This window comes from Tachysurus vachellii, chromosome 9 (genome assembly GCF_030014155.1).
Source record: "Tachysurus vachellii isolate PV-2020 chromosome 9, HZAU_Pvac_v1, whole genome shotgun sequence".
Taxonomy (NCBI): domain Eukaryota; kingdom Metazoa; phylum Chordata; class Actinopteri; order Siluriformes; family Bagridae; genus Tachysurus; species Tachysurus vachellii.
This window is the reverse complement of record NC_083468.1, coordinates 16982366-16999080: the sequence shown is the minus strand read 5'-3', so window position 1 is coordinate 16999080 and position 16715 is coordinate 16982366. Positions and strand designations below refer to the sequence as shown.

Below are 16715 nucleotides of genomic sequence, written 5' to 3'. Positions count from 1 at the left end.
CCTCACCCACCCTGTAGCATGCTCAGCTTGATATAGGAGCCACTGAGGGATGAAGGGACACACCAAGGTGCCAAGCACATAATGCAGAGGCTAGAGAGAGCAAGAGAGAGAATGAAAGAGAGCAGGAGGCCTGAACCATGCTCGACAGGAGGGAAGGAGGGAGTGAAAGGAAAGAAACGGAGGGAGAAAAGAAACCACAGGAGAGCTAGAGAGAGAGAGAGGGGTGGGGAGAGAGAGAGAGAGGGTGAGGGAGAAAAAGAGAGGGAGAGAGAGAGGGAGAGGGAGAAAAAGAGAGGGGGAGAGAGAGAGAGAGAGAGGGAGAGGGCGAGGGAGAGAAAGAAAGAGAGAGAGAGAGAGAGAGAGAGAGAAAGAGAGGGAGAGAGAGAGAGGGAGAGGGAGAGAGAGAGGGCAAGGGAGAGAAAGAAAGAAAGAGAGAGAGAGAGAGAGAGAGAGAGAGAGAGAGAGAGAGAGAGAGAGAGAGAGAGAGAGAGAGAGGGAGAGAGAGAGAGAGAGAGAGAGAAAGAAAGAAGGAGGGAGAGAGAGAGGGAGAGGGAGAGAAAGAAAGAAGGAGGGAGAGAGAGAGAGAGAGAGAGAGAGAGAGGAAGGAGGACAGTATAGGGCAGGGGTATGGCTCTATTGGGCAGCACTGGAGAGAGAGAGAGAGAGAGAGAGAGAGAGAGAGAGAGAGAGAGAGAGAGAGAGAATATTGGCTCTTTTTCATCTGACATCTACAATCTAATTAAAGTGAGCATTATTTTATCCATGCTGTCAAATTAATAAATAGGCATCAGAATCAAACTTGGATTCATTCTTAATCTAATTCTCTTATTTGTTCATTTCCAATTGAGGTTAATCATTTTATTTCTTTCTTCTCTGCATGTGTAAGATTTGATTCCATTCACTTGACACTATTCCTAACCACCTCTTCTTTTTGTCAGAAAGACTGTGAGTGCTGATCTGTCACAGAGTCTATCACTGTGGGAGTGACACACACACACACACACACACACACACACACACACACACACACACACACACACACACACACACCTTGATTCTGTGTCTTTCCTTGGTGTCTGTACCTGAGTGCATTTTAAGAGTTTCAGTGCGACTGATTAAAAAAACAAATAGAATTTTAAAAAGAAAGTTGTATTATTATGTGAACAGGAGTTGAAGTATTGGAGTGTTCATTGTAGAAGTCTGTCAGAAGGGAGAAGATAAGAGCTGCTTCTTTCACAGCATCTCAGCTTCCAGCAGTCAGGAATTTCCTTTTTCTTTGTTTGACTTGACTCAAACTCTCCACAATGTTCACTTTAACACAAAATGACCACGGGGATTTTATATTAAAATCTTTAAATCAAATATACCTTGAAACATGGCTTTTTTTTTTTTTTACATAGCTGGCTCATATTTTGTTGACTCTGTACTGCTTCAACTGCACAAATGACAAGGTGCATTGTGTAAGTGATAAAGCAAAAAGTGCTGTGACAGATGCTTGATGTTTAACAGTTCCAATATGTACATCATTTTTCTTCCTGGTGCTTAAGACAGACAGAAGGACACAGAGAGGGTGAAAAAGAAGGAGCGCATGAAGGGAAGACGTAAGAGGGTGCAGGAATCCAAGGAAACATGCTGTTCCTCATTACTGCTGCTTTTCATAAAGGGACTGGTGACAGCTCTATTCTGCGACACGCAGGGTCATTGGGGTCACGCCGGGCGTCCAGGTCACATTCCCACATACCAGTCTGCTCTCAGACTAATAGAGGGTCACAATCACACTTGTTATCACACTTTCTGCAAATTTTTGTGTCTTTCCTTTTTGGCTAATTAATAACACTAACAAGTCCTGCTTACTTTTACCAATTTAATCCAAAATTAAAAGCTGTATAAATCTTCCGACCTGCCTATTATACAGACAAGGCTAATTACGGTATTCTATGCCAGAAACTCTCTCACTGAATGAATAAATGAATGAATGAATGAATGAATGAAATAGCAGTCACACAACGCTCAGTTTTGCTGAGCAGATGATTAAATTGGCTCATGTGTGGACTTTTTAGCCTGAGCTGATGGATTATATTTGACCAGCAGCATCCACTGCTTGAGTTATACATCGTAAGTGGTGCTGTTGCCATTGAACCTCTGAATCACCTGGACCTCATCCGCCCACACAGCGGACAAAAGAAAGTGCCTCGGCCAAAAACTAACAAACGGTGGCTTTTTTTTAATAGTGGACAAACACATAACAACACACCCACACAGTCACTTAATGAGACTATTGACTGGAGACATTAACTCAAGCAGACAATTTCACAAGATCGACTCCTATAATAAATCAGGCCTCGATCTGAGCCGCAGTCTCCTACGGAGGAGTGAGTGAATCGGGTTCAGAGCTTCGTCTGGCAAAAGAATTGTACTGAAAAGGATTTTGTCTGAATATCTAAATATTGCAGTAATGCCTAGTGCTAGTACAAAATACAAATAAAACGAATATGAAGATACGTGATCAAAGCTGGTGCCATCTGTGAATTATGCATATAGATGAAAATAGGAAAGTAACTGTGTAATTGTGTACTTTTATTATCAGCACATTTATTCATAGGTAGACACAGTCTTCTTCAAAGCAATGAATACAAATGAGTGTAAGCTTTCTTTCCTCTCTCCTGAAGAAAACTGAAAAGTGTATGTGGATATTCCACCATTTCGACTTTTTCCTGGGCATACACACACAGCCCAAATATTTACTTTCCCTTCTTATGACTGCAAGCTCAAAACAAGCGACCATGTGGTAGAGACAGTGAGTGAGTGTGTGTGTGTGTGTGTGTGTGTGTGTGAGAGAGAGAGAGAGAGAGAGAGAGAGAGAGAGAGAGAGAGAGAGAGAGAGAGAGAGGAGGGGGGAATTACATTTTTAATCGGCTGATTTTTCCCTCTGAGCAGGCAAGATGAATACAAGGAGTCTGCCGCCAACACACACGCTCTCACATAGACACACTCCTTTTTTGTGTCCTTTGGCAAATTCTTCTCTTCCACTCTTGCATGAAGTGAGTGAGAGAGGAAAGGAGAGGAAAGGAGAGGAGAGGACAGGAGAGCAAGGGAGAAAAGTGGAAAGAAGTGAAGAGAAGAGGAGGGGAGGAAAGAGGAAGAGAAGAGAAGAGAAAACGTCCCCACAGAGTTTTTCTCCCTTCCTGGTGCGAGCGCAGCCCCCGCCGAGTCCCTGTGTAATTTGCAGTGCCTCAGAATTCAGGTATTAATAAAGCCCCCATGGGGAACTGCACACAATATAACCCTACATTTTCAGGCATTATGAAAGGACGCCCCCAGGGGTCTTTGGCTCAAATTTCTGAAATGCAGGCATTGTAAAAAAAAAAAAAAAAAAAAGTCACCCCAGGGGAGTCTCTCCGCAATAGAAATCTGCTGAATTCAAAGCATTTTCTCAGTCCTGGTGGGAACCATTACTCCCTCTGGAAGCGCTTTTTTTCCCCTTACTTTTTTTTTTAACAAAACATGTGTTGCTGACATGTTGACAGATTGCTCAGTGAAGTGTTTAGGTGCATGCACAAGCCGGGTCTCTGCAGAGACAGAGCCCCGCTCCCTGGCAGAGAGACTCTCAATGCTTCCCAAACTGGTGCCATCCATATTTCATAACAGGAGAGCACAGGCAGGAAACTAGGGCTGGGTGAGAGAGAGAGAGAGAGAGAGAGAGAGAGAGAGAGAGAGAGAGAGAGAGAGAGAGAGAGAGAGAGAAGAAAGAAAATAAAGACACAATGGGATAAAGATACACAACGAGTGACGTAAAGTGAGGTAAAGAGGAGTCACCGTGGAAATGGAGAGTGAAAGAAAAGCAGAAGGAGAAAAGGAAAGAGACAGAGACAGAAACAGAAAGAGACAGTAAAGAGAGGGAGTGAGAGAGACGGGAGAGAACTTCATCGTGAAAAATGAACCCCGTGATGAAAAATGACTTCCAGTGTGCTCCGAAACAACCCTCCTCTGTCTCCCCCTCCCTTTCTATCCGTCTCTCTACCCCTCTCTCTCCCTCCATGCTGTGCCCCACACCCCTCGCCCCCCACCTTCCCCTCAATCTCTCTCTCTCTCTCTCTCTCTCTCTCTCTCTCTCTTCCTCTCTCCCCTACAGAGGCAGGGCTCTTTGCTCTCCCTGGAAAACCTGAGTTTACAACCAGCTGTGACTGCATTTGTATCTGTGCCAAGGGCTTAGTGGAGGAATCTTCAGACCACCCTCTGGCTCCAAGAGAGGGAGAGAAAAACGAGCTAGAGTGAGAGAGAAAGAGAAAGAAAGAAAAAAAGAAAGAAAGAAAGAAAGAAAGAAAGGAAGGACCAACATACAATGGCAGACACATTCAGGGAGCATGCTTAGTCTCATAATGCAAGCACTTGTACTCTCACTCACCTACAGAACTAAAATAAACACTTCCTAATGAATTCCTTAAAACACAAACATATGACAATTACGGAAACAATTACACACACACACACACACACACACACATACACACTCACGCGTGCGCGCACACGCACACACACACACACACACACACACACACACACACACACACACACGCTTCCCTCGCTGTCTTTCTCTGTGATGCTGGATCAAGTTGCAGGTCTTTCTCTCCTCATTTCTCCTCCTCCTTCTCTCACCCTCATTCTCTCTCTCTCTAGATGGATGAAGGGAAGAAAAGTGATCTGTGGCTTTAATAAGAGTCATGGCCTCCCAGGATTCAGCTGCCACTCTGACGACAGGCACGAGCTCTTGGAGCAGTGGGGGGTTGTGGGGAGGATTAGAAGTACAGACAGAAGTGTGATGTGAAGGCCAAATCCGGTGTCGAAAAAACGACAATGTACGTGTGTATTAGAACTGGTCAATAGGACAATACAAAAAAGTTTTCATCGTACATCTTTTGTGCTCCCAGTAACAAGTAATAGATAAAATGCAAAAATCTAATATTGTACCAGATGTTTCATTTTTATTTCTATTCTTTTATCGTTTAGTCAATTCCATGACAGCCATCACACGATGCTCCCGATGCAGACATTATACAGCTGAATGCCCATGTTAATCAATTACCTAGCAGAGAATGCATGATTTTGCATTTTATCTTAGCAGAAGGTTTTATGTTAGCAGTTCAGATTAGCTTAGCAGAACATTTTAGTTTTTTCAGTTTGTTCAGTTAAGCAGAATATAATTGAGGAAACTTTGGTTCCAGAAATGTTGAAATTGTTGGGTTTTTTTTTTTTTTGGGTAGTTTCTAAACAGTTTTCATGTGCCAGGTTTAAATAGTAGACACATTAGCACAAACATTTCCAATAATGCTCTAAATACTGTGTGAGCTGATGTTTTAGAAGAGTGCAGGAATGACATATCTGCAAAGTTGCAGGTCATTCGTCAATCAACTACTGATGGCTTTAGTCTATAAACGCTATAATCTTCTCTGTTGAACTAGTAGACACCTGCAGATGGCTCGTGATTGAACAACTATGGCATTGTTGAGGTACAAATTCTCAAACTCTGACTAGTGTTGGAATGTTTCCTTTCCTTTTCTTTTCATTGTTTTGTTTTTTTCAAATCTTATACTACTGTTTTGCTGGCAAAGTTGACAAGTTTCATGAAAGTGCTTTCAGATACTGTGATATGATATTTTTGTCATGTCACCCTCGCTTTGTATGTGTGTGTATATGTGTGTGTGTGTGTGTTTGAGAAAGCACCCCAGGGAGAATGAACTACGCAGTGACCCAGCCAAGAATACACTCCCCTCTGTTACATATAGATACCCAAACACACACACACACACACACACACACACACACACACACAAACACACACACACACACACACACACACACACACACACACACACACACACACACACACATTTAAACATGAGCAGCAACACAGCTGTAAAACCGGAGGGCTTTTGAACAGAAATACTGTGTTGCCATCAGCTTACTAGGATTTAATATTGTTTAACAAATATGTGTGAAAGTGTGCGCTATGACAAGTGTGGTTCAGACTGGCGGAGAGCTCCAGTTTCTCTTTCTCACTTCCCTCTCTCGCTCTCTCTATTTATCTGAGCGTGCGCGCACGAGAGAGAGAGAGAGAGAGAGAGAGAGAGAAAGCAGGAGAGCTATTCCTGCTGACTGAGCCATCCTTTCACTCTCTCACTCTCTCCCCCTCCCTCTCTAGAGATCTGGCTGTTCCCTTCAGTCTTGTGAAGGCGGGTTAATTAGCACTCGCCTCCTATTTGTATCTGACAGCCGGAGTGCCCGCCTTTTCGTCTGACTGACAGCTCTCCCGTTTACACACAACCACCTCTCTCTCTTCTCCTCCTCCCCTTTCTGTATACCTCTCTCTCTTTCAATCTCTCTCTCTCTTTCTCGCTCTGCCTCACTTCCTCCCTCAGTCTCTCAACACTTGTGACCTTTATTTCACATGGAGACAAGTGTACACACATGTACACCTTTTTTAGTGACAACAGTCAAAGGGAGGAAAGTTCAAAGGTTGTCTGCTGATAAACCAAGGGATAAGAGAGCAGTCCAGGGGTTACACAGATGCTAAAGTCTTACACATTCAAGTAACAAGCAAGATGATTAGGAAGCTAAAATATTCGACTACAGTTTGACCCATTTCATGCAGTAAAACATTATGGAGTGCATTCAGCAGGACTAAAATACCAAACCAACTGAAATGTGAGCAAAATCACACACACACACACACACACACACACACACACACACACACACACACACACACACATATATATATATATATTGTCACCCAGGACAAGTAGACTTCCATGCTAACCAGTCAATCCACATCTTATAATCTTACCCTAGTCAATTCAGTTTTATTTGTATAGTACTTTTAACAATGGATATTGTCACAAAGCAGGTTTACAAAAATATATAAATTCAAGATATAAATTCTACTCCCTAGCAAGCCAAGGGAAAACCCCCCAAGATATTAGGAAGAACATAAACCTAACCCGTTGTCTCTAATGTTTACAATTATTACTCGATAGCATCATTAAACTCCATAGAAATGCATTACACACTTGCTGTATTCTATTTAAGAATATCTTAAAAGTAACTATCACTTAGAATTAACCAGGGAAACACACACATACTGACACGTATTCACTGGACAAGTATACTGCGTTCTTATTCCTGTCATCGCAACTTTAACTGTTTTCCTTCTCCCAGGTTTCATTGCTACATGGATGTGGATTAGTTTTTATTGCTATGGCTGATTAACGTAGTCTCATGAGTAGCACTGACAGAACTCAATACACAATGCAGATGAAAGCTTACATGGTGCATCTGGTGTGAATTTGAGATAACCCTTAGCTAGCTTTTTATTTTTTCACAATGACATATTTCACACCCTGCCAATTGATGTCTACTGAGAGTGTGAAACATGAGATTCAGAGAGCAGGTCAGTGTACTTTGTTAGACATGTTAGCATGTGTCTGCTAAAACAAAAATGGAATCTAAAGTGTTGCAGTGAGACAGGAAGGACAATCAAATTCACTCATGGATTTGCTGTCAATGGAGAAAAATGGTGATAATTAGTGAGCACTGACTCTTTTTTTACACTCTAACATAGCATTATAGGTTTAATGAGTGTTTGTCAATTATCAATGGTTATAATGTCGATGCTAGAACCGAGTTTGTTAAAAAGCAAATACTAGGCATAAAATGTCTTAGCAAATATTTATGCCACATTCAGTAGAAGTAAATGTTTGAACCGATGTTTTAGGTTTTTTTTCACTATTAATATATAAACATTATTCAACGATATTTGTGAGAGATCCACGAAAACTAATATACAAAATGTCTTGTTGGATTAATTGAAATGTTTTTGTCTTTATTTTGTATGTTCATTTTGTGTGTACAAACTTGTGCTGTAGATCCACTGCCAGTCAAATGTCTTTAAATTTAACCTAAAGAAAAGCTCTATAATTATATATAATTTGTAGTGACATGAAGAAATGCTTGTTGTGTTTCATTTTATTAAGATTGTGACTTCACAGCTCCAGAATCCCTGATTTGATTCAGTGGAGTTTCACAGCTCTCAGTGTCTACATGGTTCCTTCCGAGTTGTCTTGTTTCTTCTAAACTACCAAAAACATGCCAGTCGGTGAAACGGCGATGCTATATTACCCCTAGGAAAGGAGTTTTCGCACAGCACACTCATCGTTACCAGTATAGTTCATGATCCATAATGATCCATAATCAAAATCAATTTTTAATTGAAGATGATCCACTAAAATATGAATCCTTCTGTTTAATTTTCTTCTCAAGGAAAAAAAAAACCCTGTTCCAAAACATTTGTCTGGCAGTGTAGTACAAACACATACACAGTGCACTAAAAGGAACTACACGGTCAGTCTGACTGCTGAGATGCTCAAAGGCTGTAAGCAAAGCTGCTTTATGGCATAACCTTGGACCTTCTCTCCTCCGCACCCCGGGGGGTAACAGGGCCTGAGTTCCTGCCCAGGGCAGCCTGCAGGGTGGGGGCAGGGGGCAGATGGGGAGAGGGGTCAGCTGCACATGGCCACAGAGGAATAAAGAGATGCTGAGAGAAGGAGATAGGGAAAGAAAGGGAGGGAGTGGGCGGTTAACAGCCGGAGCCCAACCGTGGCCGGTCTTGGGGCACTGGAGCGGAGCAGTGAATGTTCTCCATTTGATCTGAGCTTTTTTTCCAAGCACTCCGTGGGGAACCAGTGCTCCAGATTCCTCCTCCTGTAGAGATTCCCCCCAGACTTGGCCCACACTGCACGCACACCCAATCGTGTGCGTGTGTTACACCCACCCACACGATGATATATCGCACAAATATATTATCACAGACATCTTAATAAGTATGTACAAGAAGACACTAAATTCCATCAGATGTAAACACACAGATAGCAATGAGGCAAACAGAATCCCATTCGTTACACACTATCAAATTTAACATTCGGTCCATGCATCTAGTAAATCTCTCTCTCTCTCTCTCTCTCTCTCTCTCTCTCTCTCTCACTCTCTCTTTCTCTCACTCTCTCTCTCTCTCTCTCTGGCTCTCTCTCTCTCTGGCTCTCTCTCTCTCTCTCTCAGCACAAATGGTGGAGAGCAGAACCTAAGCAGTAGACAGGGTTAAAGCTCTTTGTGCAGTGGGAGACCAAATGGTCATAAAATACTGTCACACATTAAAGCAGGACTGGAAGAAGAAAAAAAAAATGACAGAGAAGGAACAGATCACGTATCACACACATTATGGGATTTCAGGCTATAATCCTATAGCGCATGTAATATTGTTAGGAATTGTATTTAATTTTGTGTGTGTGTTTGCTTTTGGAGAATATCACTACACTAACAGCCAAGTGATCACAATAAGATTTCTAAATCAAAAGGGAGTTTATGTTGGTGCTGTGTTATTGGCCAGGCTCACCATAGTGCCAAGGGAGCCAAAACCATGACCCTTCTCATAAAATATGACAAAAATGGCCTCCAATCTTATCCGCACAAACATACACTCACTCACAAAATGGCGTGTTTGTCCCCTATCTGATGCGGTTGTGGTTCAGTATGTGGTTCTCCCTCACTAGGCAGCCTCCCTGTGGTATGCAAAGAACGTAAAAGGATTCGCCAGTGAGTGTTTTTTTAATTTAACACTCTTTTCAATAATAAAAATAATAATAATAAAACCTGAATCTTGTGTGTGTGTGTATCTGTTTGGGAAGAGAAGAGGGGGAGAACGACGCAGGCAGAGATGTGATCCCCTAGCCACTGCTCTGGATTATTCCGCAATCTCCAGCACTCCCCCCCATGGGAAGCTCTGTTTTATCATTTCATTTTGTTTCTCTCCTTCTTTTTCCCCCCTCTGCTAAGCAACACGTAGCTTGCTGACGGCTGGGGAGCAGGCGGCGTGTCTCATATTCAGGGCCTTGATTTCATTACGCCACCGCCAGACAGGCAAACGGGGTGGGGAAGAGAGGAGGCCTGTGTCACGCCATATTATTTCCCACCAGAAACACATTCCCGATATTTGGCGGCTTCACCAGGGCTGCTGACGCTCCGCACGACTGCTTTCACGTCATGTCCATGACTAAATGGCTTTTCAATCAAAGCCTGATTGAATGTTTTATATAAAGAGGAAAAAATTATTTTTTTTTTAAAAAATCTTGCTGTTAGGCCATCAAATTGCACTCGTTTCTCTCTCTTTCTCTCTTTCTGTCTCTCTCTGTTATACCCCCTCCATGCATGCATTCTCCTCGTTAAGGAGAGGCCCTTGATTAATCTGCGAGGAAGCAGATGCCCCTGCAGGGCCGCTTTCAGCGTTTCATTAATTACCGCGATTGTAATAACGGGCATTGTGTTTGTGTACAGCGTGTTAGCTTTAAAACACTACTCTCCTGAGGGACACCACTGACTCCAGAGCAGCCGAGAGCAGCCACTCCACACATGCACATGACACACGACACACACACACCTCTCCAGTGGAGAAGCCACTGCGAACTATTACACTGACACGTTGACACAAATGGTGGCGCGAGATAAGAGTCAGTCTGGAATAGGAGATGCAGTCTGACTGAGACAGCAGGCTTGAGCACAGACACACACACCGTCTACGTTCACTGACTGTAATGGCTTAAGATGAACATGGCAACCCCTGTAGTGAGAGTGTGTTGATAGAGGCACACTCTCTGAACAGTTCCTGAAACACACACGGACAGATTGACGCCAAATGGTTTTGTGCAGTACCACATGTAAAATGTACATTTTTTTTTATTCAGAAATTGTCAATCTAAAAAACAATAGATAAGAATGTGATTAAATCTGTTTGGGATTTTGTTTCTGCCAAGAAACCTTTCTAGATATAAAAAAAAAAATCCAGTCACTCCCTTAGAATCATGGCAAAGATTTATTTATGAATACAATCCATCTATTTATATAATATTTAGGCAAAGATTCACTAAGATATTTATTGATTATAATGAATATGGGCCTTTTAATTCAGAACCCACACCTACTGTATTAACATAGATATTTGATTCCGTCTTATCATGTTAACAGCACTTTAACTAGTCATTTTTAATTGCTTGAACTGTGATTAAAGTTGACCTTATTTTTCTTGATTTAAAATTATTGGCATAAGAAACACGCTTTATATTTCAAATTCACTAAATTCATATCACTAATCATTTAGGCTGACAACTATAATGATATAATTACAGCAGTAACAAGTTTCTGAGTAGTTCATCTCAGTGATCTTGTCACAAAACCCACGTCAGAAAACAACGTCTCCATTACAGATTTAACAGGCTACATTTTTCAGACCTTTCATTTTTGTGGAGAGTAAAGATTTCAGAAATAAGACTGAAATGTCCCGAGGGAGCTGAGGAATTGTGTGTGTGTACCTGCAGGACAGTGGTTAGTGCGGTGCTCCGTCAGGTCAGCCAGGCACTCAAAGTCCTGTTGGCAGTTATCACAGGTGAAGATGGACTCGTCATCCAGATCCTCTTCTCCCGCTCGCTCGTCGTGGCTGGTCACGCTGTGCTCACCATCTTCACCACCGGCACGCTCTTTCCCGTCAGAGTCTCGCTCGGGCACGGCTGCATCTGCACCTTTACCCGCAAAGACAGAACACCGCCGTATTAGCACCACCATTTTTTGGGCTCTGTATAATCTGACTCAAACAGGAACCAAACAGAACACAGTGTTCTAGTTGATTTTCCACCAGCTACAGAGACGACTGGAATGGTGACAACACTAGGAATGAATCCCTCATGGAAAAAAAATGGATATTTGTATTAAAAAGGCTTGCTGACTTAACAAGATAACAAGAGCGGCACTGAGCTGAAATGAAAAGACTTTTGCTTTCAACCAGTTGTAGAAGCAAATCTAACACAGCCTGAATGATCATAAAACTGAAACAGATTGTCAGTCTGTCTGTTTGTGCATGATAGATTTTTAGGAAATTAAATGTTTACCAGTTGCAAATTTTTTATGCTGTATTTTTCATGCTGCATTAGTGTGTCTGGTGTGCCACAGTATGTATAAGCAATCATCCATCTCCCCAAATAACATTAATCCTAGTTGGTAAAAATTTCCAAGTGCGTAGACAGGTACGTCCTACTGAAACCTTTGACGATAAGAACTAAGGCAACAAAAAAAAAACACCCTTTCAATAAATTGGAAAATAAAAGACACACAACGCCGATATCCACCATGCCAATTAGAACCCTCCTGCATTAGTGTTTGTATAGTGCTACAGTAACACTAATGTGTGGCACATCATGCTAAGGTTGGCTGATATGATTTGGGTTTTTGAACACATTAAATAACAGCATCATCCAACAGCTGTTTAATAGCTCCATTTAAAAAAAATAACACTCCTGTCCTGCTGGAAGTTTGTTAGCAAAGCTACACATCATGCATGTCTTGTAACGTCATCATGATGTATATTTTTTATCCCAGTGCCCATACTGTAAGTACATCATGGCATGAAGTTAAGTGTTGGCATTGTGGCAAAGGAGAAGACTGGAGACTCGACTCAGGCCTGTGTGCCACAAACTTTCTCACAGGTCTGATATCCACCAGCCCAATCCTCCTTCTGCCATTGTGGCTCTATTTTCACACCTTATTATCACATTAAACGCTGCGCTCTGAAAGGACTGCACCGGAGACCATGAAGAGACAGCAGCAAAACAAAAAGAAAAAGAATAGAGAGATATAAAGAAGAGATGAAAAGGGGAAATGGTAAAGAGACATGATAGAATAAGTGAAAGAAGGTGGACCAAAATTAGTAAAGGACAAAGAGAGAGAGAGAGAGAGAGAGAGAGAGAGAGAGAGAGAGAACACTAAAGAATAACATGAGAAATAACTTGAGGGAACATGAGGGTAGAGGGAGAAGAAGAGCAGAGGGAGGGAGGAATGGAGAAAGGGAGGAGGGCAGCTCTCCGACTCCCCTGGGCTTAACATCCTGTCTAATCATCCTGGACTTGTGCAATCAGAGGAAAAGCAGGAGGTGGCCATTCCTGCTCTTTGCCATACTGTGTTCAGCAGCTCTAATTTGCCCGGGCACGGCTCTACACTACGGCGCTAATCGCTAATGGAGCCTGGAGTTCGGGACCAGACCCAGTGGCTCACTTTGGGCTCCAGCCCAGATTGGACTGCCTTTGCTAGAGGAAGGAGGGGAGTGATGAGAGGTGGGATGGGGGTCTGGAGAGGTGTTATGAGTGAGGAGAGTATTGAGGTGCTCTAGTTTCTCTCATTCTATCCATCCGGTGGGGTGAAGGTAGTGTTTGGATGTTTGGTGTGTGTGTGTATTCAGGGTGGGGGTATGAGGAATGGCCATCTGTCCAGTCGTGAGAATGCCGTCTGGACAGGGAGGAGAAAGGCCCCTAACTGACACTACACTGATAGTGGTCCTGGGCTGCTGTTTTATACTCTATCCCCAAACACACACACACACACACACACACACACACACGCACGCATACACACAGTGCATTATCTGCGCTGTTTCATACAAGGCAAGTTCAAATCCTTAAGAAAATGGTTAGTGATTCATTAGCACTCCATCCCTTTCCTTGTTCAATCACACACACGTGTATACACACACACACACACACACACACACACACACAAACACACACACACACACACACACACCATCGTTCCCCCAGGTACCCTGATGCCAGAGGTATGGGCACTGCCAACCGAGGCACATGCCAGCACAACCTGCTACCATGGCAACAAGGGAGGAGCCAGATGGGACCTTGCTCTGGCCCTCTTTACCTCTCCTCCTCTCCTCCCTCCATCTTTTTCGTTCGAAATGAGCCTGGATCGTTCGGCTTCCACACCGCAGGACAGCAGGCGGGATATAAAAGCTCCTGGCACATAGCTCTGAACCATACACACCTCCAGTAAATGCTACACTTGCTTACTTGCTTTCTATTCTCTCGTCTTCTGTTCTCCGGTTTACCTCCATTTTCCTGCCTGCCATCATCCCCCCGTCCTTTCCAGTAAGCATTCCTGCTCTCCGGAGGGGGAGGTGGTCTCATGAGGGGGGTCTCCAGAACACACTTCATTTAGACTGTCATTACAGCTTTCTCTCTCTCTCTCTCTCTCTCTCTCTCCCTCTCTCTCTTTCTATCTGTCTCTATCTCTGTCTCTCCCTGTGTGCACTGGATTGATATACATGTGTCGTGTACCCCAGCTGCACACTCGCTAGCTCCATTCATGGCCTTGATATGAACACACAAACACTCACACTCACTCACTCTCTCTCTCTCTCGCTCTCTCTCTCACACACACACACACACACACACACACACACACACACACAAACACACACAATCTTGTCCCTTAGTCTGTAGAAAGCTGCTAAAAGTTCTGTGTGGATCTGTATAAATAACTAGATAGTGAACCAGGTGAAGATCAAATTTAAACAAAGAAATGAAAGTGTTTCTATGCATTATATAACATATGTTTATAGTAAACATGCTTCGACTGGATTTTTCAGAGAGGCAGGTTTTCAGATATAAGTGAATTGTGACACAGAAGTGCCAGATCAATTCATGACTCAGTGAGGACAGAGGAATATGAGTGACACTGGACTGCTGATCAAAAGTTGTGAGCACCACCATCATTGGGCCCTTGAGCAAGGCCCTTATTCTTCAACTATATAAATACATTGAAATAGCTATGGATCAGGGTGTCTGCCAAATGTAAATACACCAGGAGACGTCTCTTCGTCTCTTCCTTCGAGACATCTTTAAGTCTGCTGATATGTTCTTGGAGCCCTTTTCTCCCCTTGTCACAGACAAATCGTCATGTTATCCCCCTACAGGCAAGCATGTACACATCGTCTACCTTGAACGCTGAATTCACTGTTCAGCAGGGACTGATTTATAATCTGTCCCAGCTTTATAATCTGCTTAGACCTCAGACATGTGTATTTGCTATTTTACTAAAAAGGAAGATTCAAACTCAAGAACACACACACACCCACACCCACACCCACACACCCACACACACAGGTATTCTCTTAAATGCTACTTCCAAGAAAGGGCTTTATTCAGAGTTGGTGGTTTAAGTTTCAGTTAAAAATCAAAATGTAAAAATTGTTAAAAATGTGGGGGCACGGTGGCTTAGTGGTTAGCACGTTCGCCTCAAACCTCCAGGGTTGGGGGTTCGATTCCCGCCTCCGCCTTGTGTGTGTGGAGTTTGCATGTTCTCCCCGTGCCTCTGGGGTTTCCTCCCCGGTCCAAAGACATGCATGGTAGGTTAATTGGCATCTCTGGAAAAATTGTCCGTAGTGTGTGATTGCGTGAGTGAATGAGAGTGTGTGTGTGTGCCCTGTGATGGGTTGGCACTCCGTCCAGGGTGTATCCTGCCTTGATGCCCGATGACGCCTGGGATAGGCACAGGTTCCCCGTGACCCGAGGTAGTTCGGATAAGCGGTAGAAAATGAGTGAGTGTTAAAAATGTATGAGGGAAAGTTCTCCATATTCATATTTTACACATATGATTAAGTTGATTTTTCTGCGTGGCACATTCAGAGTATTATAATTGCCTGTGTGTAGTTTACAACTCTGACCATGGTTGCCATTTTTTCCCACTGAGTTATGCATGATAAAGTTTAAATAGGAGAAAATTTAAAAATAGCAAAAAGTTCAATGTGTAATGTTAGAATTGTCTGTAACTAAGACATGGCAAGCTATACCCCATATACACAACTCCAACAACTATCCGAGTAAACCTTAACTGAAATTGCTGATTGTGAGTTTTATGTTTAACAGCCTTCTGTTGCTGTATTGTCTTTTGCCTGTGTCTTATATTATCTGCTGCCTCTTGTCTGCTGATGTAACACTGGAATTTCCCACCTGGGCTAAATACAATCGTATCATATCTTTCTTTTTGTTCTGTTATCTTGTCTATGCTTATTTAACAACGTTTAAATGAAGATGGAAAGCTCTCACAGATTGCACCTTTCTGTCACTGTGTCACATGGCAGTAGAGGACAGACCCAGACTCAGACCCTCCACATACAGGATTTGGGTATGTGAGAGCATGCATGGGGCAGCGTACTCAGTTCAGCAGATATGTTTCATTGTGCCATGCTGCCAAGCCCTTGATTGACACTATCATTTATCAAAGCTGGTGTTGAAAGTCACTCCCGTTAGCATGTCCGATAAATGACCTTGACATATAACACGCAGAGGTGCAGAGAGAACAGAAAGAACAATGCCACACATGCACCCACACATGCTCATACCTTCACACTTCTGTGTCTGTGTGTTTTAATCAGTAATTTACAGTGGGGTGTGTGCTGCTGGCCATCCTGAGCGAGAGAGGTGTGTTAATGAGAGCGTGGGGGTCCCATAGGAGCCCCTCTAACCCACCACAGATCACCTCATGGATCCCTCAGCCAGCTGGAGCCCCTGGCCCTCTCTCAGCAGTGGGCCATTATCTCTGAGTCACAGCCCGTCACAGTGCCAAGAGTCTTCACACACACGCACGTATGCACACACACACACACACACACACACACACACACACACACTCTTTTCAACCTACACAAACATGGATGCATGTTCACTGGCACTGGTTTAAAGCAAATACTAAACGCTGTAAATATTAAATATTTGATTTATTAAAATTCTAATATTTTATTCTTTAATTTGAGAGGTGTGTGTAAACATGTAGCTAGG

At 43.0% G+C, this 16715-nt stretch overlaps 1 protein-coding gene across 2 annotated transcripts in view; it reads right to left on the bottom strand.

Annotated features, from left to right (window-relative positions):
* znf423 (zinc finger protein 423) overlaps window positions 1-16715 on the bottom strand; it is a 141703-nt gene that overhangs the window by 85606 nt on the left and 39382 nt on the right. For both annotated transcript variants that reach the window (XM_060877982.1, XM_060877984.1), the window contains exon 3: window positions 11415-11621. In XM_060877982.1, coding sequence (XP_060733965.1) covers window positions 11415-11621 — 207 coding nt within the window. The remainder of the gene's footprint in view (window positions 1-11414; window positions 11622-16715) is intronic.